Below are 27,674 nucleotides of genomic sequence, written 5' to 3' on the forward strand. Positions count from 1 at the left end.
AGATGAGTATAGATATATAGATGGATATGTAGATGGAGTTATATATATATATAGCGACATGTATATGATACGTGTACAAATGTGTGCTGTGGGAGAAGCGGTACTGGGTTATGTATTGTATGTAGAAACAACCCGAGAGCAGGAATAATAATGACGATGTACGACTACGACAACGAGAGCTTGGCAGCCTCCAACCTAAATACGAACACACGTATCCCGTACACTACTCTCTTGGTTCTGTTCAACTGAGTTCTGTACTGTTCTGTCCTGTACTGCACCTACTGGTAGTGATGTTAGTGGTGGTACTGTTACTGACTGGGATGTTATATAGTACAGCTATACTCCTATACTCTTAGCCTTCCTGGTGACTGCCGAGGCTGGCAATGGGGCGGAGTACAAAGAAGTGCATGTAGACGGGGAGAACGAGACGTCCGGCTTTGTAGTTACAATTAGCCTCGAGTATCCCCGGTACGGCCTATCCTCGATTCTAAACAACTGAATGAGCATTAAGCGTTTTGTGTCCTCGACTACTTCAAGCTCCGACTTTTCACTCAAGTTCCTCCCTAGTTATGCTTTTTTCTCCATTTTTCTATTTTTTATTTTCGTAATATGATTTATTTAATAACCAAGTTATTAAATTTACGAGAAAACTAGAAACGTTCTATAAAGTCATCTCAATGGAAATTTTTAATTGAATTATTTTTTTTATAATTACATAAAATTTCTTATTAGATGATTTTATATAAATAATTAGTTTTAATTAAAGCCGGCTGGTAGTTATTTTTTAATAACTTAAAAAATTGTTGACATTATAAAATCGTAAAATAATTTTTTCATCATATCGTTTGTGTCTGTTAGCTAGCGCAATTTGTCGTTAATTTGATACATCCTTAATACACATCCTCAAAGAGTATTTCCGTTCTATTCTATTATATTTAATTACTCATTGACCATATTAGTAAGCCTTATAGTCATTAGATATCTCATACAGAACATACTGAATATACTCATATGGTATATGGTAAAGAATACAAAGACAGAGATATTAGGTGTATAAAGGTTTTATTCGTTTCTCTGTAGCGGATTCTCGTGACGGAATTCAACAGACTTGAGAAGACGTCGGAAGGTAGCACAGGAGGTACACATAAGCCTTGAAGGACTCGGCTCTTTATCTCTGTCACGAACGATTGGTGTATGTGCGTATGTGCATAGAAATGTACTTATATACTCATACTCATACAGTTACACTACTGTAAAGATACAACTATTATAACAGCAAGTACAACGAAGACGAGGACCTCCGTGTTTCTTGCGCTGTAGTTCCTTAAGCTCAACGATGGACGACACTTGGTCGCCGGACCGTCTTACAGCTAAGTGAACAAACTGAAAAAAATAAAATTACACCGATTTAACAATCTTGCCAAGCCGGGAATTAAAATTTAAACAACTAAAAAAAGTGTGTAATCGTTAAGATGAAAGAAAATAAGGCTGTTAAAAATATATATATGTATACAACAGAAGACATAAAAAATTCTTAAACTAAAAGTAAAACGTAATATAAATTAAAAAGGAAGAATAAAAAGAGAAATTAATTAAACAGCGTCTGGTTCTTTTTGACTTTACGGGAGTTTCCACGCGGAATCTATACTGGCAGTCGCAGTTACCGAGTCGCAGGAAACAGCTTTAAAACAGCACTTTTACTCTACTCTCTGAAAAATAAAGTGGCGTTTTGCGCGACACGTAATGTAATAGGTAGAATAAGATGCCCAGCAGGGGAGCTAAGAGAGAGAGAAAGAGATAGAGCGAAGGAGTTCCTTCTTGAAGTGCAAAAAAAGAGCAAGTTGGCTAGTATAGCTAGATTTTGTTACGGGGAATAGAAGCAAAGGGGGAAAACCGGTTGTAGATAATTCGCCCGTGCCTCACCGACGATACGGTTAATCTTCGCACCGAGCTCTAAATAAGGAGATTAAAGCACAGCGAGGGAGGAGGAGTTGTAAAAAATGCATCAACAAATAAAACTAAGTAAAATAAGAAAATAAGAATAAAAAAGTAATAGCATAGTAGTATAGTAGTATAGTACTATAGTAGTATAGTAAGAAAAGACACGACCCAAGTCAGTCCAAGAGATGGCTTGTCCCGCGAATAAAAGCTTATCACACATACATGTACGTAAAACATCGGTGTATTCTAACCTTATGGCGAGGATGCATACGGAAGTGTATAATGTACGTGATTGTGGATCACAAGGAGTTTCTTATTTGCGCGTAAAATAGTATCGCGTGGTTACAACGGAGACCGAGAATTTACTTCAACTCTTAACGATTGTTCTGCTCGTTCGGGTATCCATTAACGCGTCTCCCCTCACTTACGTGGGAATTTTCCCCCTTAACCGTCACCACCTCCTCCTCCTCCTCCTCCTCTTCCTCCTCCCTCGCGTTGACGAGGATCTAAGGCTAAGACGACCCGACCCGGTCGAGCAAGTAAAGTATAACATAACCAAGCCGCGGCAAGACGTTGGCTCTTTTTTTACTCTCGTTTCCTTTTCCGCTGGCTGGCGTTTATATGGCCTCGGGCTTAATCCAAGTTAGCCCGGCGATCGCATTCGTTACTCGAATCGCTATTTTAAAAGCCAGTTTTCCTCCAAAGTACTTTACACACTCGTAACGGTCTCCACCTATCCTATTCTTCTCCTCTCAGCTGCTTTCTCTCACTTTATTGTATCCTCAAAACGCTATTTTTCTTCCTCCTTCCTCCTCACCAACTTTACTTCCCAGACGTCCCTTTATTCTTTTTTTTTTATCCATCGTCTTATTGCTCTGACCAAAGACCAATAGTCCCGTTTCTTTTTCCTTTCTCACCTTTTTTCACTTGCGGACTTCTTGATCCCTTTCTTATTTTCATCCTGATATACATGTATACATTTATACATTTATACATTTATACATTTATACATTTATATACAGACTCTCTACTTTTATTTTTATATTTATTTTTCTTTTACCTTACTTTTTTTTTTTACCTCTGCCCTGAAACATCACCCAGCGATTTAAGTGCCGCGTAATTCGTTTTGACCGGCTATTTAAATTCCATTCTCGTACAGGAGACTGCTTTTTCCTTCCCCAATGTATACAGATTTACATTGTTATTTTTTGTCAATAGAATATTTAAAAAAAGGTTGAATAAATCGAAAATCATACGCGTTTATTTCTTCATTTACTGGATCTGAAAATTTTCAATCGATTTAATAAATAATAATTTAATTTATTAATCTGCGAAAATTCCTAAAAATAATTAAATATCTTAGGGATTAAATTTGGTTAATGTCAAATTACACTTGTGCTAGAGATGTGCAAAAATATTTGTAAATAATTTCACGCAATAAATTTTTTTTTCTCGATTATCATTTAAATCTATCAACACTCCTCAGCTTGGTGATATTTTTATGCTTCTCCATATCCAACACAGGATTGACAGTTTTCACAATAAATTTTATTTCCGTAGATCGTGTCACTAAAATTCTATTCCCATTTATGAACATATGGATATCGATATAGAGTGAAGTGAATCGAGAATAGAAGACTGTAAGGATTTTTCGTAAATGTATTTCAGTGAGAGAATATATATCGATATTTGGATTGATGCATATACGTGTTGTTGTGGGTTAGGTGAAGAAGTGTATCGATGCATTCATGACTTTGACGACATTGACGACTAGAGACGCCAAAGAGCTAGTGAAGACTAGACGAGCACGTCTATTACGACAGTATAAACTTAACATTTCTCTTATCTCTTGTCTCATATTATTTTCTATCCTCTTAAGTTCGAAACTCGTGGCATCCACGTGGCACTTGTGCGCTAATTAACGACAAAGGTCAGATTTAATTAACTTCATGTAGCATTGCATGTCACCTTCAATGACTACGACTATATGTCGTTCCTTGTGGCGGAAATTTGATACTCAAACTTTGATGCTCGTATATATGATATATGTTTTAACTTACAAACTATATCACGTGCTTTAATCTAATTTTGCTTCTTTATGATGATAATAATTATAGCAATAAGTTTTTGATATAGGAGCTTGACTCACAAGAGGAAAAGCCAAAGAGTCAACTTGTTCTAAGCCTTTAAATTGAAAAAAATTATTCCAGAAGGATGTATGTTGTAAAGTATTATACGCCTTATCGGCTTTAAGCTCTTTTTTTTTTAAAGCTTCAACAATTTATCTTTTTAAGAGTCATTTAGTATATTTTCTCTTTTGTACTCAATAAGCTAAAATGGTAGTGTCCTTGTCGTATTCGTAAAATAAATGGGAACTTTGCCTTAAATTTGCTCTTAAACGAATAAAATTTTTCAAATAAGCATTTTGAGAAAAGCTAGATTATTAAATAATGTATCAGCTTTAAAGAGAGTTTTAGTTTCTTAACTTTTTGATCGAAGCGATTTTTAAGCAAAATAAATACTTTTTTTATTTGTAAAAATTTTGACCGCAACATTTCATTTAAAAAACAAATTGGACATGTTATCAACCAATAAAAAAAAAAAACTGTTAATTAAATGTAAATTTGATCACTAAAAAATTCTAGTTAAATCGCTACTTAAAGATTTAAAGAACGTCTTGAATATTTTATCTTAAATCCTGATAGAAAAGGAAATTCATTAAATATGTCCTTTGACATTTATATTATGTAAAATCTTAATCTCTAATTTAATTTGATGTAGTTGGTAGTTTTAACAACAAACTAATTGACACGGTAACAATTAAACCAAAGAGTAACGATTTTTAATGAGAGAGTACAAGTAATCTGTGCCACGTGCGCGATCTTGATACAGGTATGTACTAAGTTGCTGGGAGTTCTTGAGGCAGAGGACCTCCCTCCTCGCGGTGAAGTCTCTTGAACCTCATCATCATCATCATCATCATCATCATCGACTTTATCATTGTCTATATTCCACTTGAGAGTAAACAGAGAAAACTCGGTTTAAATGTAGACAGAGTTTGTTGAATTACGACTTTGGCTTCGAGGTTTCGTCGACTTAACTTCAGTTCAGCTTCTATTCAAGTCAACGAATATTCGAAGCGTCAGTGATTGCGTACATGATCCACTTTCCTGGCGATCCTTTTACCATATACCTACGACCTGGCTTTCACGGTGAAGCCATTTCAACAACTAACAGCCATCCGTATGAGGCACCTCAAATCTCAACCTCAACCTCTGCCTCTATCTCTTGGCTCTTTCTTCAAAGCATCTCCTTAACATCTTGGGCACGTGCTCGTTAAAATTTAACATCGACTTTAAATTAAGCTAACGGTTAAGCATAAATAAATAAACTGCTCCCGCAGTCTACTGTCAAACTTTAAGGAAGGAAAGGGAAGGGAAAGTTTTTTTAAATCCATAATGCTGGTTAATATTTTTCAGGTTTAAAAGCTGCAATAACTGTAATGGCTATTTGTTATGTATTATTTTAATATACGTAACAAATCATTTAAATACGGCGAGTAGTGGGTTTTAAAAGTAGAGACGATAAAGCTGAAATAGCAGGCAAGGCACCTGGTACCTTGTCGATAAATCCCTGGTGGTTCATAAGAACTCAGACTCTTCTCTTCTCTGCTCTTGTGTCTCTGGCTCTAGCTCTGGTAAATTTTTTTCATTTTTTTCCGTTACCTTCGTCTCCCGTCCTTCCGCTTCCTTTTTGGGTGCGGGAGACAACGGGAGAACAGAGCATGAGCAAAACGAAGATGAAAATAATAATAAAGAAGGACCGAGTAGAGGAGACGAGGAGACTTGTTTTGGTATTTGAGACAAGCTCATCGACCAGACAATTTTATATACCCGGTGTCGTAATCCCATCAGAAAACTTTCGCCTCCGTTTCTTGTAAACTTACACTAAATTTATTGACCATCTTGTGATGAAAAACACTAAAAATAAAACGATAACAATCAAGGGTATAAATAAAAAAAAAAAAAAAATATTTTACAATATTCACAACAAGCGTCTGGTCTAGCTTACCGCTAAAAGTTTTGTTAAAACCGCACTTTTGCTCCTACAAAACCCCAACCCAGTAAAATAATGTAGTAGTTGCTTTTAGATTTATCGATGCGTGACTTGTCTTAACACTAGTTCCGTACTAGTACACTGGTACATTAGTATTTTAGTACAAACGCGATACACAGTCTTAGCCGGTCAAGCGAAAATGTCAAAGAAAAGTTTTGTTAAAATGAAGATTAAATCGTGCAAAAAAATAACAGTGACTTCGTTAGTGTCACTGTTAAGCTCTATACGAGTATATCACGATTGATATTTGTGGCAAGCTGTCTGTCAGCATGCCTAAGTCGGTAAATTCACTCTGTACGACCGTGTCATGGACATACACTCAATAGCAATAGTTAATAATAATAATGATTAAAATAATAATAATAAATAAATAAATAAATAAATAATGTTGCAAAAGAGACAGAGAGGAAACAAAGTTCTCTGTACGCATATCTCGTTGAGTGAATCTCAGTGAAGGAGGCTGGAATTTCATGGTGATCAGAGTTGTTGCCGGGTCGGTCCATCATGGGTGAATATACCTGAGTAACTACCACAGTCGTCAGTGAAGATTGGACGCCAGAACAGACCAGAACAAAATGAAAGAGTTGGATAGAGAAAGAGAACAATACTGCAGCAAAAGCAACAGAAGCAGCCAACAACTAAAGTGGAACCCCGGAGGCATTGCTTGTGCTGGTAGACTGGTACACTGGTACGGGGACCAGACCGAGTGAAATCAATCCAAAGTCACTATCGATCCCTAGTTCGTCGTCTTGGTCGTCGTCCTCCTCGTAGTTCCGTCTGTCTTGGTCGTTCGGTTCCACCTCCGCAGCACTTCGTTAGTTACTCGCCCACAAGGACTGGCCCTCGTTAACCAGCGTACGGTTTCTCAACTTTCCTCCGTAACGCGCATCGCCCTTGAGAGATCACCCTCAAGAGCACCGGCTTTAGCTTTAAGTGAATAGAGAAAACGGAAAAAGAACCCACTCGAAGCTCAATCATCCCGTCTATACAATCTCTGATGAGTTTTATTCATTCGGTTTATTTTCTTTGTTTATTTATTTGTATTTGAATAAAAATACGCATAAGCTACTTGAAAGTTCTTATCTCCTTAATAGATAAATACTTCCCTCTGAGTAAACTTTTATCATCATTTATTGAAGATTTAATGACTAATTGGAGATTTTCTTTTGTGATTTCAGGAATACGAGGTGGGCTCCAGAAGAAGCAGTAGCTCGGTGGAGGCGGGGGCGGGTAAAATCCCGTCCCGTAGGATAGGAAGGTAGTTTATAGGGGCTGGCAAGTGGAATTTGCCGTTATTATAATATAAATAAGAAAAAAAAAATACCAAAATAATTGTCGTAGTGAATAATAATAAAAATAAAAAAATAATATCAAGGAAGTAACGATGACGACATTGGTGGTGGGTCTTGTGTTACTCCGCTATTGGCGGCAATTGCCGCTTATACTTAACATTTTCCTGGTACTTGAGCAGCTGACATTGATAAACGGTGCGGCTTCTACCGATATCGTCCATCAATTTTACGATCCGGATGTCCAGCGCATGAATCATCTGGTAGTTGACAAAAATACCGGTCGCGTGTACGTCGGTGCTGTTAATCGGCTTTACCAGTTCTCTCCGGATTTGAATCTGGTGGTGAAGGCAATAACGGGTCCTCAGGAAGATGCGCTTGATTGCTCGAGTTTTGACTGTCCGCGTGAAACTGTTAAACGCAAAGTGGACAATGTTAACAAAGCTCTGGTAATTGACTACACAACAAGCCGGCTGATTTCCTGCAACAGCCTGTTTCAGGGTACCTGCGATGTGAGAAATTTACACAATATAACAGATGTAGTGCAAAAGGTTAAGGACCCTGTGGTTGCAAACAACGCAACGGCCTCGACGGTGGCATTCATCGCGCCGGGACCACCAAATCCACCGGTATCCCAAGTAATGTATGTTGGTGTCACGTACACAGCAAATTCACCCTACCGGTCAGAGGTCCCCGCGGTCAGCTCGAGATCCCTCGACAAAGACAAGATGCTGAACATCGCGGAGTCCGCGGTCACGACCGGCACGAGGATATACGTAAACTCACTTTCGAGGGAACGCTATCCGATCAACTACATATACGGTTTCAGCAGTGAAGGTTTCAGTTACTTCTTTACCACCCAGTTGAAGGACACCGAGGCTACCAACTTTATCTCGAAACTCGTTAGACTCTGCCAGGATGACATGCACTACTATTCCTACACTGAGATACCTGTCGAGTGTAAAAACGAGGGACGTAATTACAATTTAGTCCAGGCGGCTTACGTCGGTAAAGCCGGGTCAGTATTAGCCAGTGCACTTGGTATTACTGCACAGGATGATGTACTTTATGCCGTATTTGCCGAAAGCAATGACCCAAATAGCCAACGACCGGGTAATGATTCTGCTCTATGCATCTACGCGCTTAAGAGCATACGGAGAAAATTCATGAGAAATATACAGCGATGTTTCAGTGGTGATGGCCAACGGGGTCTTGAATTCATATCCCCCAGTCACAAGTGCGTCCTTACGGTGAGTAAACATTTTTTTATTTATTTATTATTCCTCTTGCTTTTACTCTTACTCTGTATACTCTGTATATACGCCGTCAACAAACAATAATTAAACATTGCCAATGTAAATACAAACATCCACTGTTAGGTATATACTATCGTAAATATATTTATTTTTAATCTATGAGCAGTACAGCAGTGTCATAGGTACTTCTGAGAATGACAAGCATACAGTCCCTGACACATAAAATTTTATTTTATTTTATAAAAGTTTATGATAAATCTTTGATTCAATACTTTGTATACCAGTACACTTACTCATCTATTAAATGTGTGCTCAAATCTATTTTACGTCTAAGCTCGGTTATATTCTTCGTAACTTCGTATATATTTTCTCAAGGAAGTAGTTGGCTCGTGAGCACCAAGATCATTCGATATGTCCTTGTCGTCCATTAGGAGGATAAATCAATTGGCGAGGAGTCGATACACAACGTGGTGCTGGTAGTAGTAGTCTAGTGCACCTGTATTTACGTAACAGGTGGCATTGATGCTACTTAAACTAGTGGTATTGCTACTGCTACTGCAACAGCATTAACTCAACTAGAATAATATCTTTCTCGCACGTTACAATATTCAAAGACTATTCTAAATGCAGTCAACGTCACAACACCATATGCTAACTATGATTTATTATTACAATAATCTCTATGTGTATATATGTATATATAAGTGAATATAATAACCTATTAATCTCAGCAGAGTTTGCTATAGACTCAGATTATGATACTCACTAAGTATATTCTCAGTGATTATTCACGGAGTTGTTGATGTCGTCGACTAACAGATAATGCTCTCTAGCTATATTGTACCTATATACTTATATACATATATTCTTGTGCGATGATCTCTTGCGACATTCTCCGATCCAGGGATTAAAATCATCCCTGTGGCGACCACGCCAATCTCATCTTCAGGTGAATCGATTCTCATCTTTCTCTCTCTCTTGTATTATATTATCAATTATCCATTGTTCTAAGTTATTCATTATTGTCAGAGGTGAATAATTAATCTATTGTTCAACGTCAATTGCTCATAATTCACTTTTTTCTCTCGGTATTATCATTATTCCCGATTATGTATTATTATTGATTGTTTTTTAAATTGCAGACTTCGGATTCTAGACTCTTAGTAATTATTTTTACAATTATTTTCCATTCTTTTCAAGAAGCTCGTTAAGTAGGTAGACCACCTGATGCATACATAGTCAACCGCTAAAAGATTACTCTTCTCTGCGTAATCTCCAGTAGATAAGGCATCTTTTTTAGCAAAAAGGTGTCAAAGTTGTAGATTAGCTTAAGAAGATTCTTATCACGATGAAAAAAAAGTAATGTATGAAAATAGTATGATAATGATGGTCCATGTATGATTTCATCATGAATATAAACATTACGTAAATCATTTACTAACGTTTAAATACACTATATGGACTTTAAATTTACTCATGCACGGCTAAGTATACGGTCTACAGTGTTCTTGATTTATGTTATGATTGTTTAAGATTTATATAAGCTTTATTTACATAGAAATTATAAATTATTATTTTATTTAGTTTTTTTTTTCGCTCCATAAATATTTGAACAGTCTTCACTTTTTTTTTTTTTTTTTTTTTTTTAATTGAGTCATTTTAAACAGTAAAAAATTTTCCGTAAATGAATTTTTTTTTTAAATTCATGCTTATTAATTAAATCAAACATATATTTTTTTTTTAATAATTTGAACATGTTATATTCGTATTAAAGTATATTTTTTAAATCACCGTTGAAAAAAATTTATGCAAATTAAATTTTAATAGCAATTAGAGAAGTGTCACAGTAATTTCATCAAGAAAAAAATCGATAGAAAACCATATAGTTTTTGATAGAAGTAAGTCATTATTTTTTAATAAAAAGCTTCCGTGGCAATAAAATTTTTTTATATTCAAGTAGTAAATTATTAGTGACCTTGAACTGGAGTTAGGACCTCACGTTTCGACTGTCAAAGTGATCCCCGGGGATATATGAAAAAAACGAACTGAAGAAGGAAAAGGTTTTATTTGGTTCCCCGAGTAATGGCAGAAGGTAGTAGGTAGGAAGGTATTTGGTTTAAAGAAAATAAAAAAATAAATGGTTGAATTGAAGTCTAAGTAAAAAGTGAACAAGAAATTAATGAAAAGAAATAGATAAAGAAAAAAAAGTAAACGAGACGATTAGTTCCAATTAGTTGCAAGCAGCATTAGGGAACAGATCGACGGTAGATAATTTTCAGTGAGAAATCGGGTCGCTCTAATGCTCACTCACTCGTAATTTTATTGATGTAGAATTATTTATACAATGTAATGACAGAGTTTCTCGTGAATCATTTGGACATTTATGTCTATCGATCCTGCATTGTCATTACTCATCTATACATGATATTATTTTACTTTTTAATGCTCCTTTGAGATTATTTAAACGTGTTCCCACAAAAAGACGTTGCCTTCAATAAATAAGCACTAGATGCAGTATCAATACCGAAATAGGGTTAAGTCGTTAAACTTAAAAATTTATAAATAATTAAATACTTAATGCTTGATGCTATCGCTAAGCGAAGTGAAATACTACTTTATATTATTTATGGTAACACAATTTGTTGTTTATTTTCATGAATTAGGAAACGCTCATAGTCATAGTTTTAGTTATATGTTGGCAAATCGAATTTTACTTGGACCTGTTAAAGCTCAACGAACAACATGGCGTAGGAAACCTTATCTACTTCGATAACTCGATTAATTTCTCGAGTAGACCGAGCAAAGCGAGTGGGTGTTCAAGCCCGCGGATATTTTATATTCGCAATTCGATTTACGCTTGAAATTAGATATTCACGTAGTCTGAGAATTTTCTTACCTCACTTCGATTATAGAATATTTTCCCCCAACATCTTATACATTAAATTACTTTTTTTTTTTATTATTGATATTGATTATTATTATTGTTTTTTAGCACCAATATGAGAATTCAGAATAGTTTGGCCGTTGTCATTTTTTTCAGCATCCCGTTAATATCCGGATAAAAATGTACGCTGGCAAAGTGCCAAACGTTTTTTCCTATTAATAATATATTTTTTATTTCTGTCCTGTACTGTACTGTATAGTACTTCACAACAAGTATTTTATTTTAATATTGTCAGCTTTTTTTCGAGTCGCTATCCTTTCATTTTAACTGTTTTCTTCAATACACTTATTTGTATATACTTGCTATCTTTTCTCAAAGTTGAACATGAAAAAAAAATATGTTTTGTATGTAATATACTTAAAGGTCGAATGCGCGTGCGTTTTACCTTGATTGTAGCTTGCTTCAGTTTATCGACCTTTTGTGTTTGGTATGTTCGAAGCTAAACAATCATTACATTAGTTTAACCAGTAACAGATTACAGAGATGTATGCTTACAATGAAGCTGAAAAAATTTCAAAAATCACGTGTAGTGGATTTTTTTGTTGCCAGCTCGTTAGCGGTCTAAAAAATAAAAAAATAAAACACAAACGAAAATAAATTGTGTATACAGTATTTTTATAGTTTCGGTTATTTTTTTTATAATTGTTTGTTCAAGTTGCACTTAATTCTTCGCGGGTAACAAGCGAAATCAGTCGAGTGACTGGGATGAAAAAAATTTACAGAAAAAGATCGTATGATTGTAGAGGTGGAGGACGAAAAAAAAAAAAAATAATAAAAATAAAATGAAGAATAGAAAAGAAGGAAAGACAGAAAGATTGTAGATAGAGGTTTGGCAAACTGTAGAGTTGAAATAAAATGAAAAAATCTCGAGAGAAAGGAAGGTCGCACGAGTTGAGTCATAGGTTTGAAGGAAAACCCATTCGCGCAAATTGGATGGTCGTACACGGGCAGAGATGGCAAACTATGCAATTAAAAAGTTTCCGATGGATAAAAAATCTGGTACACCTGTGATGGTGGTGGTGGTGGATGCTGGAGCTGGATTGAGAGATCGAGATTGGCACCACCGATTTCCCATGTCGTCTCACTTGAGATCTCTTATGTATTAGTGAATTTATTTTATTTTTAGATTAATTTTATGCAGAGGTCAATGACGTTGATGCAAAAAAGCTTTAATAATTTCATCGAGTCAATGTCTCGAGTGGGGCTGGGTTTTACTTTATTTAATAACAAGTTTTACGTCGACGACACTGCTTCCCTTGCTGTATACTTTTATTCAATTTTATAAAGAAACGCTCTACTTTTTCAAAAGTGTTACTGCTCAACTTTTATGGTTTATAATTATAATATTATAATGATTTTACTGAGAAAATTTTGTCTTAAAATCATTTTATTTCCAATATATATTCGAAAAATTCATAAAGTTTGTTTAATTCAAGTTCATTTATCTCGAGCATTAATTCCATAGTAAATTTTATACGCAATCATTTTTAATTGGAAATATTTATTCCATTAAAAATATATATTGATGATAGTTGAATGAAACAATAATGCGCTAAAATTTTTAAAATTATTAACTTTACAAAAAAAAAATTTTTAAAATAAATTAGGCCCATAACCTGTTGAATAATTCATTGAATCAATTATTTTTATTTATCTGTCTGATTCAATCGATTTAAAAGTAATAACAATTACGAAATTTAAGTCGAAAGTGAAATTTCAATAATTAAAAATATCCTGCAGATTTAGCTCAACAAAGTTTGACTACTGAGAAAACATTTGGACGATATTGTCTGCAAACATTTTTTATAATCCATTAAAACAAGTATCGGTTGATCATGTAGAATTTTACGAATATATTAAATGCATTAATTGCAATTGAGAACAAAAAATTAACAATTTTAAATCCAGTCTATTGCTAGCTTCAATAGTTTTTTTTTTCTTCAATTATTGTACTCCTTGATTCAATAGCCTCCAATTAAACAAACAAAAAATTTATCCGGATTACAATTAATTTAATTAGATGATAAAATATTTGTATTTAATATCGGTAATATTTATCAACGGGCAAATCAAACGTCGGCAACTCTTCCGGACAAACAAGTCTGCTAAATTTCATACATCCATATTCGACTTTAATACCATATATATACACAACTCTCAAGTCGATCATATCGATCGTCTCTTAGATTGCATTCGACGCACGCAGCTCTCTCAGCTTTCACTTCTTTAGCGGCAGCAGCCTATGAACAAATCGATACAATCACACACACATACATTGCACACGCCTACTGAGTAAGTACAATGTGCGTGCAACCTCTATCCGTCCTGCGCTTGGCCTCTGAGCTTCGTCACCGCAACTATTTCGACAAGAGGACACACAAGGTATATATTAACATGTACCTAACATATAACTTGATCTACATGTATAGATTCCTCCTCCTCTTTAACAACCTCATGACTTAATTGTCATTTACATCAAACACAATGAACTTGTCACTCCTTTATGTGTCTATCGTATAAATTCTTTCTTCTTAGTAACAGATTTCATCATTCTTTTCTTTTTTATTTCGACAATATTTTTTCTAAATGAAATTTCAAAAAGAAAAAAATTAAATTTCACTTTTCCACCAAATAGAAATGACTCAAATTAAAAAAACAAAAATTTTGCGAATAAAAGATGAAAATGAAATATTTTTTAGTTACTCTTAACGCCGTGGAATTAACACCAGCTTCAGGTTAAATTTAAACAAGCTCCTGATGATCTAAAGGGAACATTAACCCTCTGTAGGGCAGCATATTTTTACTAACGACCTCAGCAAGCCGGGACTTTAACTCACCCTTACTTTCTCATGATGTGTCTGAATTAGAATTTTTTTAAATTTTACAATGCTCTTCAATGATTAATGAAGCCTACAGATAATTTTTATTTTTAGTCATTACATACGTCTGAAAACTGAAAAAAAAATTTACTGCCTAGATACCTTGAAAAATATACACAGGTGATGAAAAAAAAAATCAATAGAGCTAAATAATTGAAAATTTTAAGACTTTATATTTTATTTTACTTTGAGACATATAACTCGCGTGGTTTCTTTTATAATACAGCACAATTTTTCTTTATTTTTTTTTCTCCAACAAAGTCTGGAACCAAATAAGATGAATAATATTTTATGCAGCCATCTTGAGTAAACTGGAACACCTTTGAATTTTTAAAGTACCCTATAAAATTTTAAGGCATAAAATCATTAATTTATACTCTAAATAAAAATTCTCAATGTTTTATTTGACCCGCTCTGTAAATAGTCACGACATCTTTATTCTGAAATTATTAATTCCCAAAGTTACTCATTCTAAACTCAATATCGTTATTTTGATGCTAAATATAATTCAAAAGACCGTCGTTTTTATAATCAATAAATAAAAATAATCCAAAGCTGGTTGTCAATTGCAAGTATCAATATTTTAAAGCTTAATTTTATTAAAAAATACTTGAAGCCTCAAACTAGGTGTCAAAATTACTCAAATTGGATGCGATTTAATTAAAAATATTTGACTGAATTTTCTCATCAAAATTGTCAATAAAAATAACAAGTTGTTGAACATATTCATTTAAACATCATTTCCGGTGCTGGGATAGATGAAAATAGATATCTTGATATTCATGATTTCATGATAACATTATTTCATCTTTGAGAACAGTTGTTATACAGTTGTATACGTAGTTACAGCAGAATTATATAAAAATATATAGATATATACATGTACAAAAGTATAGGCGTGTGCACGCGGTTACTTGATTCTCTTGGTCGTTAACCAGGTTATAGCTCGTGTTGGAAGTCCGTTAAGCCGTCAAGTCTTACGCCCGCGCCAGCTTTCACTCGCCCTTCGGAAAATCGTACCCAACAATGTACTCTTTTATTTTCATTATACATTTAATACTCTGTATTTTTATACACTTATTCTATTTTATTATTATTATCATCATTAAATTTTTTAAAAGTTCATTTTTATCTCGCCATGTTATTCATTTCGTCGGATTTGTGTTGTGCTTACTATTCACATACTAGTAAACCCATGCGCTAGTGAACCACGTGTGTGGGCTTTATAAATCGCCTGAGACTTTCCATTGTTGTTTAGGCACAACACATACGGCTTTCGCTTATTCACTCTTGTTATGTTGACCAACAGGACTTTGACGATTTAAATCTTTTAACGTAATGCCGTAGATACTTTGAAGTCTTTATTTATTATTTATTAATATAATATAATTCTCCACGCAAAAATATCGAGTAAAATTGACTAAGGTACCATCAATAATTTACATAAAAAAAAAAAAATACACTAACTATTGATTAAAATTTGTTCAAAGACATGGTATGTTATCAAAAATTAGTACAACTAAATTTTTTCCAATGATAAAATACATATTAACGCACATATCTCATCCAAGAATAATTATCGTTTTTACATAGTTAAATATAACTCAATAATCATGACGATAAACTCTTGGAAGGCACAGAAGCTGAAAGATATAAGAAAATCCGCGATAAAACGTCCAAGACGATTCACGACGCCGCCACGTAAGGCTTACAAAGTCTCTTCGGGTAGTATGGCTATGCTGGTAGAGTTCTACTGGTGGTGCTTTTGCTTCCACCGGGCTGGATAGTACGCTCAGCTTCTCGTAAATCAATCGGGGCGCTTACCATTTACCGCAACCCTTAAGCTCTATACCCTCGCTCGCTCGTCTCTGTCAAGGGTAAAGTCTGACTTGGAACAACTACTACTACTACTGCTGCTACATCCATTTCCAACTTTGTCTTATCTTGTTTGGTTATACTTTTTCAGGATTTTTTCCACCTCTCACTTAACTTTATACTCTTTTAAATAAATTTAAAAACCTTTACTTTACTCAGGATATATATATATATATATATATATATATATATATATATATATATATATATATATATATATATATATATCTACAATACACCACATTTGCATTACCATAATATTTCGTTATTTAAAATAAACATTGAATCATCTCACATACTCTGATTAATCAACGAATTATTTAATATCAAATATTTATTTTAATTGAGTGTTTTCGTGAAATGAGAAAATTTAACGCTGTTTAAATATCAGAGAATATTATATGTAGCACAATATTGTAACGCAAGTAAATGTGCAAAACTCTATCGACACTTGGTATTTAAAAGTGTTTGCTGCGAGATACCGTATTATATAATTTATTATTTTGGTTAATTATTGTATAGTACGCGAGTTATTTAATACTGATAATTTAATCCATAATAAATGAATACTCATTATATTTATTAATAATGACTCCATACACCATAAACATATTATATTATAGATTACGCGCAGTTATATAAATTTATTTGTTCCATTAAATTCGATTTAATCTTTTCGTCGGTTTATATTAGAAACACAGTTAAATGCCAAACTATAAATAAATTACATAATTTTATTTTAATTATTAACATATACTTTTAACACTCAGTAATTAGTAGAAAATAAATAAATTCTATATATTACCATTTATAAAAATAAAGAATATTTTTCTAGTATAGGATTTTAAAGAGCATTAATTATTAAAAAAAAAAAATTCTTACTTTAAAGTTACGAGAGTTTTAAAAGTACTGAATTCAAAAAACAACTGAACATTTTACAAAGTCATTTTACGATCCCGCGATTTGCACAGTACAGAGAGTTTTTTAAACTTTGAAGCCTATGCAACTTGCTAAAGAATAAAGATTTAATATTTTATAGTTTTTTTTTATTGCTCATTTCGCTAAATCAATAAAGCAATTGGGAAAAAAAATTAAACCTCTGGCGCTACTGCATAATTTTTTGCCAGCGAAAACAGACGGGAACTCACTTACAGGTTATTACCGATAGTTTTTCTAAAGTCCTCAATGAGGTATACCATTATCGGAAAAAACCTTTGGTAAGCTAACAATTTTAAGTTAAAGACGCTTTACAGTACTAATTACTTTATTTTTATCAAAAGACGATCTTTTCCAAGAGAGATAAAATTCAGACGACAGCAATTATATATTAGATCGTGAAAAAAATTTTCTATAATTAATTTATAGTGTTATGATAGCTCAGATCATCGATTTGTCCTTTATAAATGATAAGAAAAAATATACGTCCTCGAAATAATCTCGAAAAAAAAATAAAAATATCCGTCGAAACAAAGCAGTACAATTATAATTTATTAGTATCGACGAATAAAATCCGGCAAGGTTAAATAATTTTTTTTTTCTCTTTTTTTTTTATCCCGTCGAAGCTTTCGTGTATCCACATACCTCGATATAAAAATTTATTTCTTTTTTTATACTTAATCGAACAAATTTTATAAGAATCGCAGGAATTCAAGGATGAGTATCTTCTAGGTTGTAGCAGATGAAATTGAACCTCGAGGATCGTGGTGAAATTTTATCCGCAAAAATCTTTAGATATAAAAAAAGAATACGAGATAAAATAAAAAATAATAAAAATAAAGTGAGCAGACGTAGACTTGGACTTGGATTGAGGTTTAGTATTACTCCCTCGATACTTTTCTTCATCTTATAATTCTTTTAATCTCGTGTATCCGGTCTTAGTTACGAATTTACCTCGAAATCTCATTAGTATTTCTTTTATTTAGTTAATTTAAATGTGGTTTATTTAAATTTTATTACTATTATATACTGAAATGAAAATTTATTTGAATTAAAAATTCAACCAGTAAACAGAGATCCAATTAAAATGAAAATTATTCTACCATAATTAAACGTGGTATTTGTGAAAGAGATATTCTCAATAGCGTTTGCATTGATAGCCTGAATTACCGATAATCAAGGATCCACATTTCGAGTTAAGTATAATAATGGAAGCACACTCAGCTCTGAATGCTCCTGATAATTAGAAAACCTAAATTTTAGAACGGATAAGAGGGGTAGAGGATAGAGGGTTGAGCCATCAGAAACGGGATGGGAAAGGATATGTATTCTCTCTCATCCAGAGCCTACAGACCACTAGCTCGGTTCAGTATACTGCAGATATAGCACAGTAACCAACTAGCCATCAGCCAGCCAGTTCACCACCAATACACCAGCACTAAACACAACTTGCTCGCTCGCTCGCTAGTCTAGTGATAATGCAAACGACTGGACGCCGGGAAAATGCAACAGGCCGGAAATAATGTGTAATAGATATAGATCACGATAGATAGAATTGTATTGGAGTTGTTGGGGCTCAGGTCTATTCTTTCGCGTCTATTCAAGCTTAATCAATTGGCTCATACGTTGTTGGTGTTGCTGGTACTCTTGTTGTTGTTGTTGTTGTTGTTGTTGTTGTTGTTGGCGTTGGCGTTGGTGGTGTTGTTGCTGTTGTTGTTATATTCGAACGCCCAAGGGATAAACCCAGCGCAGCCTATTTCGATAACAAGTATGCTTTTAGATTACTATCTTGACTTTTATTTACCAAAGTAAAAAGCTTTTGCATCGATGAATTTTAATCTTTACTTGATATAGAGTTTTATTCGTTATTTTATTATTTAAATTTAGTATCAAGAAACAATAATACAAATACGAAGCATCCATTTCTTTAAATGTATCCTTAGTGTAAATAAAATGATATTTTTATTGCTATCCATTATCACTGAATGATTTAATCTTTTTGTATTTTTTTTTTTTTTTTTAATGTAATATTCAGTTATGTAAATTATTGACTTTGACAGTTTTATTACATTTACACTGAACGATATTCTCAGAAGATAAGCCGGGTATTGCTAAAATTTATTCATAAAAAAAAAGTTTATATATTTTATAAATTTTTGAGGTGTTTCGTTATTCGAGAAATATAGATTTCGCCGCTCGATATTTGTATAAATGGCGAGGATATTCGCGCTAAATATTCTTCAGTAACGGCACAGGAAATTGAAATAATCGGTTATTCATGAGGTGAAACGAATATTTTGTTGTGAAAATTGATGTTACGGGTAATTTATTGACACGTATAGTAGGTGGTATCGTTTCAACAAAGAGAGAGTAGGCGCCTGAGAGAATTAGAGAGAATGAATGAAATGAATTTTGAAAATTGGGACTCATACTCTAACTCAATGGTTGTGTGGAAATTTTGAAGCAATCCCAATTAACCATGTTCTGTACAGTACCCCAGTACAATATACACCCTCTATTTGTTTGATGCTCTGGACCGTGTAGTGTACCTTTGGTAGGTGTAGTGGATCGGTAGAATAGTTCGGGTGCGTCCTACAACGCCTCAGCACATATCCTATCCGGTACTATATGTATCTGCGTCGGTGTAATCAACTCTCGATTTACTTCCGCGAGTTTCTAATTAGGATTCGGCAGCACCATGCACCAACTTCTCCCTTATCATTCTCATTCTCTCCCGCTTTACGGTTTACGGTAGCTGAATCCACCCCTGGGCGCTGAGAGTCAGTTTCGTCGATTCCATCCTGGGATCCTCACTCATATTATCTCACTCTCTTTGTACATTATATTTTATCCTTTTTCATTAATTCTCTGCTCACGTATCTCTGTTTTATGCCCGGTGGTGTATTAATCTCGTGTAATCGCGAGAGACTCTCATATATCCCATCGCATCGCGGTTGTGCTTTTCCAATTCGCTGTTGCTGTTGCCATTACTAATACCGCAGTGAGAGCGACCGGGCAAAGAGAAGTTGAAATAGATCTATGTTTATAGATAGATAGATAAATTAATACATGCATAGATTCATAGATGTAGATGTAGATGTAAATGTACTCGAGTATCGAGACCGAAGGGTGTGTACAGTATTATCAATGTACCTCGGATTTTCGGATTAATTGCGCTTTGCTACCGTCTGCTTTGGTCATCACGCCACGATAAATAAATAATTCACGATAAATACCGTAAAATTTTATACTATTCAATACACTGACGAGCTTTATTATTATATAGCTATTGCTTTGATCTTTTATTCTTTTATATTCAGTTTAACAAATTGTCGAAATGGGTATTTCAAAATAATAAAATACATCAAATAGAACTATTTTATCTTCCACTCAATTGAAAAACTTAATTAAAAATAAAATCCTTTATTTTCTTTTTTATTTTTATAAATTACTCGGGGCATTCAATTTCAATCTATAGATTTTTTAATGAATTTCGTACAAACACAGATAAAAAATCCTTTAGTTGATAAATTTTATATCGGGGTACTTGATAAGTTTTAGTTTAAAACTATAAATATGTAAAGAGTTACGTTTTATCAATAAACTTTAAATTGATTTTATCTGTACAATTTTATTTTTAGTTTTAATTATCAGGAAAAGTTGTTGAGAATTTAATTATCTATTAAAAAGATCTCTATATCAATGCTAGACTGATTTTTATCTTCTTCTATAAAAAGATTACTGTCTAAAGTTTTTAACGAAAAAAAAATTAGGTAGATTTAAATTTTCCTAAGGCATTTCGACTTACGAATTGCTTCTTTTATTTTTAAATGAAGAAATCTAAATGAGATAAAATCGGCGAGTAGTTGGTAATTTCCTGGTAAATGTTTGACTAAAAAAGGTTTAAAATTTTCATATATCAGACACCTGTGTGTATAACCTTGATCTGAATGCTTACTTGGAGCATTTTCCTCACTTGATTTTTCCCTTCAGGCAATTCACCGGTATGGCGTTTTATGGACATATATATATATATATATATATATATATATATATATATATATATATATATACATTTTATACTGTTCGAGAAGCGTTAAAGTACGGTAGCACGTCGACGACTGAAAATGCCCGTCAGTAATTTTCAATTTCAATCTCTTCTATTTCCGAATTCTCAGCTGCGTATCGTCGAAATATAACGATTAAGATTTTAACCGAGTGAAGCAGGAACGGAGAACAAAAATAAAGCAGAGATAAAGATAGTAATAAGAAAAAAAAGAAGCAGAGTTTACAGCATAGCCCTATAGAGAGTAAATAAGAATAAGACAAGGCGCCTGCTCTCTTTTCTCTTTTCTACGTTCCTGAATTTTCTACAACATTCATTATTCACATTTTCCCCTCATTCTCACTGTGTTCTTTTTCAATTCGCGATTGTCATCTGATAAATTGCCGGGCATCTAAAGGAAATTTTTCCTTTTTATTTAAACATATTTTATACAGAAGCTCAACTCATCTATCTTTATTTAGCCTCATTCTTTCGGAAAAAATGTAGATGTACAATACAAAATAATAATAAAAAAGAAAAAAAAAAACAGAAAATAAAATCTTAAATGAAGTGAGGAAGTCGATAAAATGATAATTTCCTTCTTGAAGGCTTTGAGGCTCTTGGATATCGTAAAATTTCGTTGAGATGATAGAGAGTAAAGGATCTGCTGGTAGACGTTATTGTTGAGCGCCAGTACAATGTACATACATCAGTGTGTATAATATAAAAAATAAAAATATAAATAAAAAGACATCATACGATGGGTAAATATCTTTTACGTCTAGACGAAAAAATGCAACAGGGCGGAAGTATGTCGAGTGGATGGGACGTCGATAATATTGAATGGTTCTGATGTTGATGCTGGAGGTGCTGAAAGAGAGAAAGAAAAAAAAGCTTTGGTTGAAATCCTAGCGGGTACGTATATGATGGTGGTGTTACTGATGGTTTTACAATTTTTTTCGACTCATAGTTGCACTCGGTACGTACGATAGCTTTCTGGATCGGTTGTAAAGTATTCGCGTGTTGAAACCTACCAAAAGTACCTAAACAGCAGCTTTCGTGTACATGATGTATTGTACTTCATACATAAGTACATATTGGTTTGTAAACACTTTTATTATACACAATGTAAGGTGGGATGTATGTCAGCCACATGGATAAACCTCTTTTCCACGTTTGCTGGTAAATAACTAAGCGTAAAAGTGCAAATACATTATATGTACCAATACCTTTGTATTTTGTTGTATTTGTTGTGTGTTTATGTGCACAGTGAGAAATCAATATCGCTTTATCCACTAATATCATACCATGGACGGTTTTATGGACAAACATCTGTCACGAACACGCACATTGTGACTCACGGGAATTAACCTGCCCGCAATTTCATAAAACTACCCACCGTCAATTGTCTATAATTTTACTAGATAAAAAAATATATACTATTAAAGAGAGTTTATTACTTATTTTATCTTTCTGCCATCGCCCAATTTTATTTTTTATGAATTTTAAATTCATAGTGATTATGAAAACTTAATAAATAATGCTATAGAATTATTTGAGAATTTTCGTTAATCTGTGAAAAAATTTTCTGACATGATTTGATGCCATATGTGACCAGATCAGGGATGTAAAAAATTTTTTTCACATTGATTCCTACAAATTAGCTCAAAAGGAAATGTCATCGCTACAGTTGATGTTAATGAATTGCATAACCACACATGTATTAGTATTATTACTAATAACTATTAATTATTAAATGACATTAATAACTATGGGACGATAAATAGTCTTTCGAAAAATGACAACAATGAATCAACGAACGTAAATGAAGAGGAATTAATCCACAATCAGAAGGCATAGAATACATAATTAATTAATTATTTAGATGGATTAATTCAGTATTCAATAATGAAATAGGAATTACACATTAACGGTCATGTGAATCGATCAATTATGGCCTGAAGGATTAAATGCATCCTTATCGTAATATTGGTGTGTGAGTGTGTAGTATTGCCAGACGAAGCTTATTCGGCATGACATCACGTATAGGTAGATCAGACGTCGAGGTAAGCAGGCAACCAACCAGCCCGGCAAATGGAGTTGAAGCTTTGTCACAAGGGGTGCAATGAGCACATAACTGCAGGAGCATTTCAGTCTATATATTAGAGTGTTGGTATGTATTTATCCATGTGTATATAGGTTGTACATACAATCTGTATGTAGGATATATATATGTAGATACGGAATAGTACCAGAGACTAATGTATACAGAGGTCCTTGAGGACACGTGGACAACGAGAATGTTATCACGGGGATCAATTCAATTGTCTTCAAGTGAGTTACTGCCTTTAGGACAACGAGTTGCAGCCAGAGGAGCAGGAGGGGAATAAACTCGTTGATCGTTGATGTTGTAAGCCAGCAAGTTAAGCTAGAGCAGGAAAATCAGGGATCTGAGTAGGAATACAAACCCTTGCTCGAATGTATTGGGAATGAACAAAGTAAATGTCGGTTACGTGATAATGATACCATCCTATCGGCTGTAGGTACCCGTTAGATGAGAATGGAGGTTGCTAGCTACTTCTACCTTCTACCCTCTACCTGTCTGTACCCACTAGCCACCTATCTCAACAGTTATATCTCGAATTCAATATCAAACAGTCAATGCAAGTGTCTTTTGTTATTTTGTCCCTTTGATCCTGGCGTATTGGCGAACGAACAAACGAACATTTGCTGGGTGAAAGGAAAAAAGTAACTGAATAAGAGAATAAAAAACAGCTAAAAGAAATTGGAAAAAAATAGAAAAATTTAGAGGAAGGAAGAAACGTACATTTTGTCAAACTCTATACAGGTTTCTCTTTGATTCGGAATTACTAAGGCCTTTTTTGTTAAAGCCTTTGTCACATGATGGTTACTCTTTTGAATTTATATACCTCTTTGTTGGGTTCAGTAAATTAAAAACTGTTTTTGATTAGCGTTAATTACACATTTTGTTCCATTTCGGTAATTATATTAATTAATGTATATTTTAGTTGAGTAAATATTACTTAGTTACTTTATTTTGACGAGTTTCTAAATTTACTCCATTAGAAGTAAATTTGAATTTTTTAAAAAAATTTATTGAATTACAAGTTAAAAAAAAATAGTCAACAGACTTCACCCTGTTGGCACCATATGCTACCAGCAAAAGTAACTCTGAAAATATTTTTCTCGTAAATTTTATTAAACAAAAAAAAATTTTTTTCCCCACACTAAACAATGACCTTGTAATAAATTAAAACGAATTTAAAATTGCAATAAAAAAAATAGTTTCATGTTAACCGTCGGTATTTATCTGAAATTAGTCGATGTAAATAAGTAACAACAATAATTATAGGCGTAAAATGTAAGATAAAATTTGTATAATTTAATGAATTTAATGACGGAGAATGGTTGAAGCAAATTGATGGCATGAAATGTCTGTCCTGTAATAATTATAGTGAATGGTTAAACTTCCGGCGTGAGTATCAGCATCAGCATTGTGTTAAACTCCCCCGTCGCTATTGTTGTGAATATAGCGGATATTGGAAATACTCAAAGATGAACTTTCCAAAGTAGGTTTCTCACAGCGTATCGCAAACGACACCATCACCACCACCACAACTACTCACTTATGAATAGAAACGGGTCGTTTGGGGGTCGCGAGATCACTCTCGGATCTGCTCTCATGGGTAAATCAGGGTGAACTACTCTCAGAAACCGATTAATATTCATGATATCGCGATAACGCGACCCACTGTTAAATTGGTGCCATTGCATTACATTGTACTGAAGAAGAGCAAAGTGGAATAAAGGAAGGTAAAAACCCATTACCCACCAATACAATTTTCCTTCAATATTAGTATTTGCTCCAGCGATAATGTCTACATGTCTATGTCTAAACCTTACCGAATGGAAAACATTCCAACATAATTTTACATTCTGAACGCGTGCACACTTTTCATTATCATCATTCTGAATGCACTGTTGTAATAAAGGTAAATACATGTACACAAAATTTATGTCACTAGTGAGTTGAAGAGAGAATCCACAAAATAAAATACCCGTTTTAGTGTGTAATAGCGACAACAATAGGATAATAAAAAAAATTTTATGTACTTGAGCTGTAATAGTTGTGGGTTCTAAAAATAAGTTGTTCCATTATAAATTAGGAAAAAATAATGAATAATAATTGGTTAGACTCATTTTTTCAGTCTTGACATCTATATTTATTCTTTTCTTTTTTTTTTCTTCTAAAAGAATCCAGTTTGTCCTTTAGTTCTCTACCTCTACCTCTTTCTCCTCCTCCACCTCCGCCGCTACCCTGTTTAGTTATTACAGTAATTTTTCGCGATGAGTTGTAAATAACCTCTGATGCAATTCCGTTGACGACGCGTGTGCAAGTGCTCTGCGGATGTGGAATATTTAAAAAAAGGGGAAAGTAAGTGCCTCCCTTTGTTCGTGTTGACAATAGTGCACCTGCTAGGTTTTTATATACATTTTTTTATTATTATTTTTTTATATTTCAAGTTCTATGTACAGCTACTGTGCATTTACTAGCGAATTATGTAACACCAACACCAAGAAAAATACTACACCTTAATTGCGTAATACTTAATATCGTTGTCTCGCTTACTCTAAAGATCTCTCAGTTCCTTTACTTAACTTGCTCTCTGCCCATCATCTTCACCATTAAATTATCACCGACGCATCCGCTTATTAACTCGCTTAGAAATGTTGCAAGAAAACGTGATAGACAAATCTAAAGATAAATGCCATACGAGTTAAATTGGTTTACTAATTTAATATTATAAATCCTATGAAACTATTAAATTATAATATATTAAATTTATACTTTTATTCAATATTTCATAATATTGATGAAACTCCGTTATGCAATTTCTTCAAATCAATTTAATATTACATCTAACTTATGATTTCAAGGAGGAATCGAATAATTTTATTAGAAAAAAAAAAAAAAAAAAAAAATATTTCCTATGCTTTTAAAAATTTTAAAATAGTTAACTAACAACTGAGAGCAACAAGCACTATCCGGTGTTAAATATCGAATAGTAGCAATAAAACCTAAAAAAAAAAAAAAAAAAAAAAAAATTGAGTAAAGTTAACCGCAGAATGCACCGCGTAGAGCGTACATCGTTTTATTCATTTTTCACGTTAACGTTTCTTATTTCCCGGGTGGTGTAACGAGTCGCGTGATAGTCCACAGCCCTTCAGGTAGTGAGGTGGGCACGGAGGTAAAACCACCGAGAATCATGTTACTCAAGAAAGAGACTGCGACGAGGGGGAAGATCACATGGAGGCAAGAGGGGTCGAGGATACGCTCGAATCACTATGTATATAGATAATAGCGTGAGTGAGGTTACAAAGAGGAGGCGAAGAGATCGAGACGCGGAGTAAGTTCCAGCAGAGGGCATACCAGCAAAATATAGAGCCCGGCTTCTTGCTGTTCACGAATAAAACTCACAAGTATACGCTAAACACTCGTACACTATCAAGTATTTATACATATACATATATTTATACATATGTATAATAGCATCAGTACTGACAATATTGCCCGTATTGTACATTGTACAGAGTGGAAAGGAGCATAAGCTCACTGCAGATACCCTAGACCCTACCCTTTACCTTTACTGGGCTTACCTTGGTGTGCCTTTACTGCATTTAATACAACTCATGGATATATAGGTAGGACTGGGACTGCAAAAGAGGACTGAGTAGATAGTCAGTCGGCAGCCGGCAATCACTAGCTGGAATGTCTGGGAACGCGTGGGACTCGAGCTTGAGTAAGGCCCCGCAACGACACACATATACATCCTTGTACGAGTTGAATCTTCTTCTATTCTCTTTATTCTCCTCCTCACATTACTATTATATATCCTATTCTCGTAGTTATTCACTCCGCTGTTAACTTTACAGTCAGGAGTCAGCAGTCATACTGTCTGCTGGTATTATATATACATATATATATATAGTAAGCTCTCATCTGCACCCAAACTCGCTAGTTAGTTGCATTGTGCAGACACAGATCCATGTGCGGAATTACGCGGACAGGTATATCACCCGTTCTCTCTCTCTCTCTCTCTCTCTCTCTCTCTCTCTCTCTCTCTCTCTCTCTCTCTCTCTCTCTCTCTCTCTCTCTCCCTCTCTGTACTCAACTCTACGACCGTCCAAGTATTTTCTATCCCAGTTGACACTCGAGACTCGAAACTCGAGACCCGGGTTGTTTATAGACATGAGTAACCCCGAGACTCTAATCTACCATTTCTCTTCCGTCTGTTTTCATTTAATTCGTATCCTATTTGTTGAAAAACGGAACCTAACAGAATAGTAAACCCTGAGAGATATACACGCAAT

General features: G+C 34.0%; 1 protein-coding gene across 2 annotated transcripts in view; it reads left to right on the forward strand.

Annotated features, from left to right (window-relative positions):
- Positions 1-27,674, forward strand: part of Plexa (plexin A) — a 166,879-nt gene that overhangs the window by 46,054 nt on the left and 93,151 nt on the right. For both annotated transcript variants that reach the window (XM_074239313.1, XM_074239314.1), the window contains exon 2: positions 7,236-8,596. In XM_074239313.1, the coding sequence (XP_074095414.1) occupies positions 7,442-8,596 (1,155 nt within the window). In that variant the 5' untranslated portion in view covers positions 7,236-7,441. The remainder of the gene's footprint in view (positions 1-7,235; positions 8,597-27,674) is intronic.

This window comes from Cotesia typhae, unplaced genomic scaffold, assembly GCF_013202065.1.
Source record: "Cotesia typhae breed Kobodo isofemale line unplaced genomic scaffold, CoteBio_Ctyphae contig_23, whole genome shotgun sequence".
Taxonomy (NCBI): domain Eukaryota; kingdom Metazoa; phylum Arthropoda; class Insecta; order Hymenoptera; family Braconidae; genus Cotesia; species Cotesia typhae.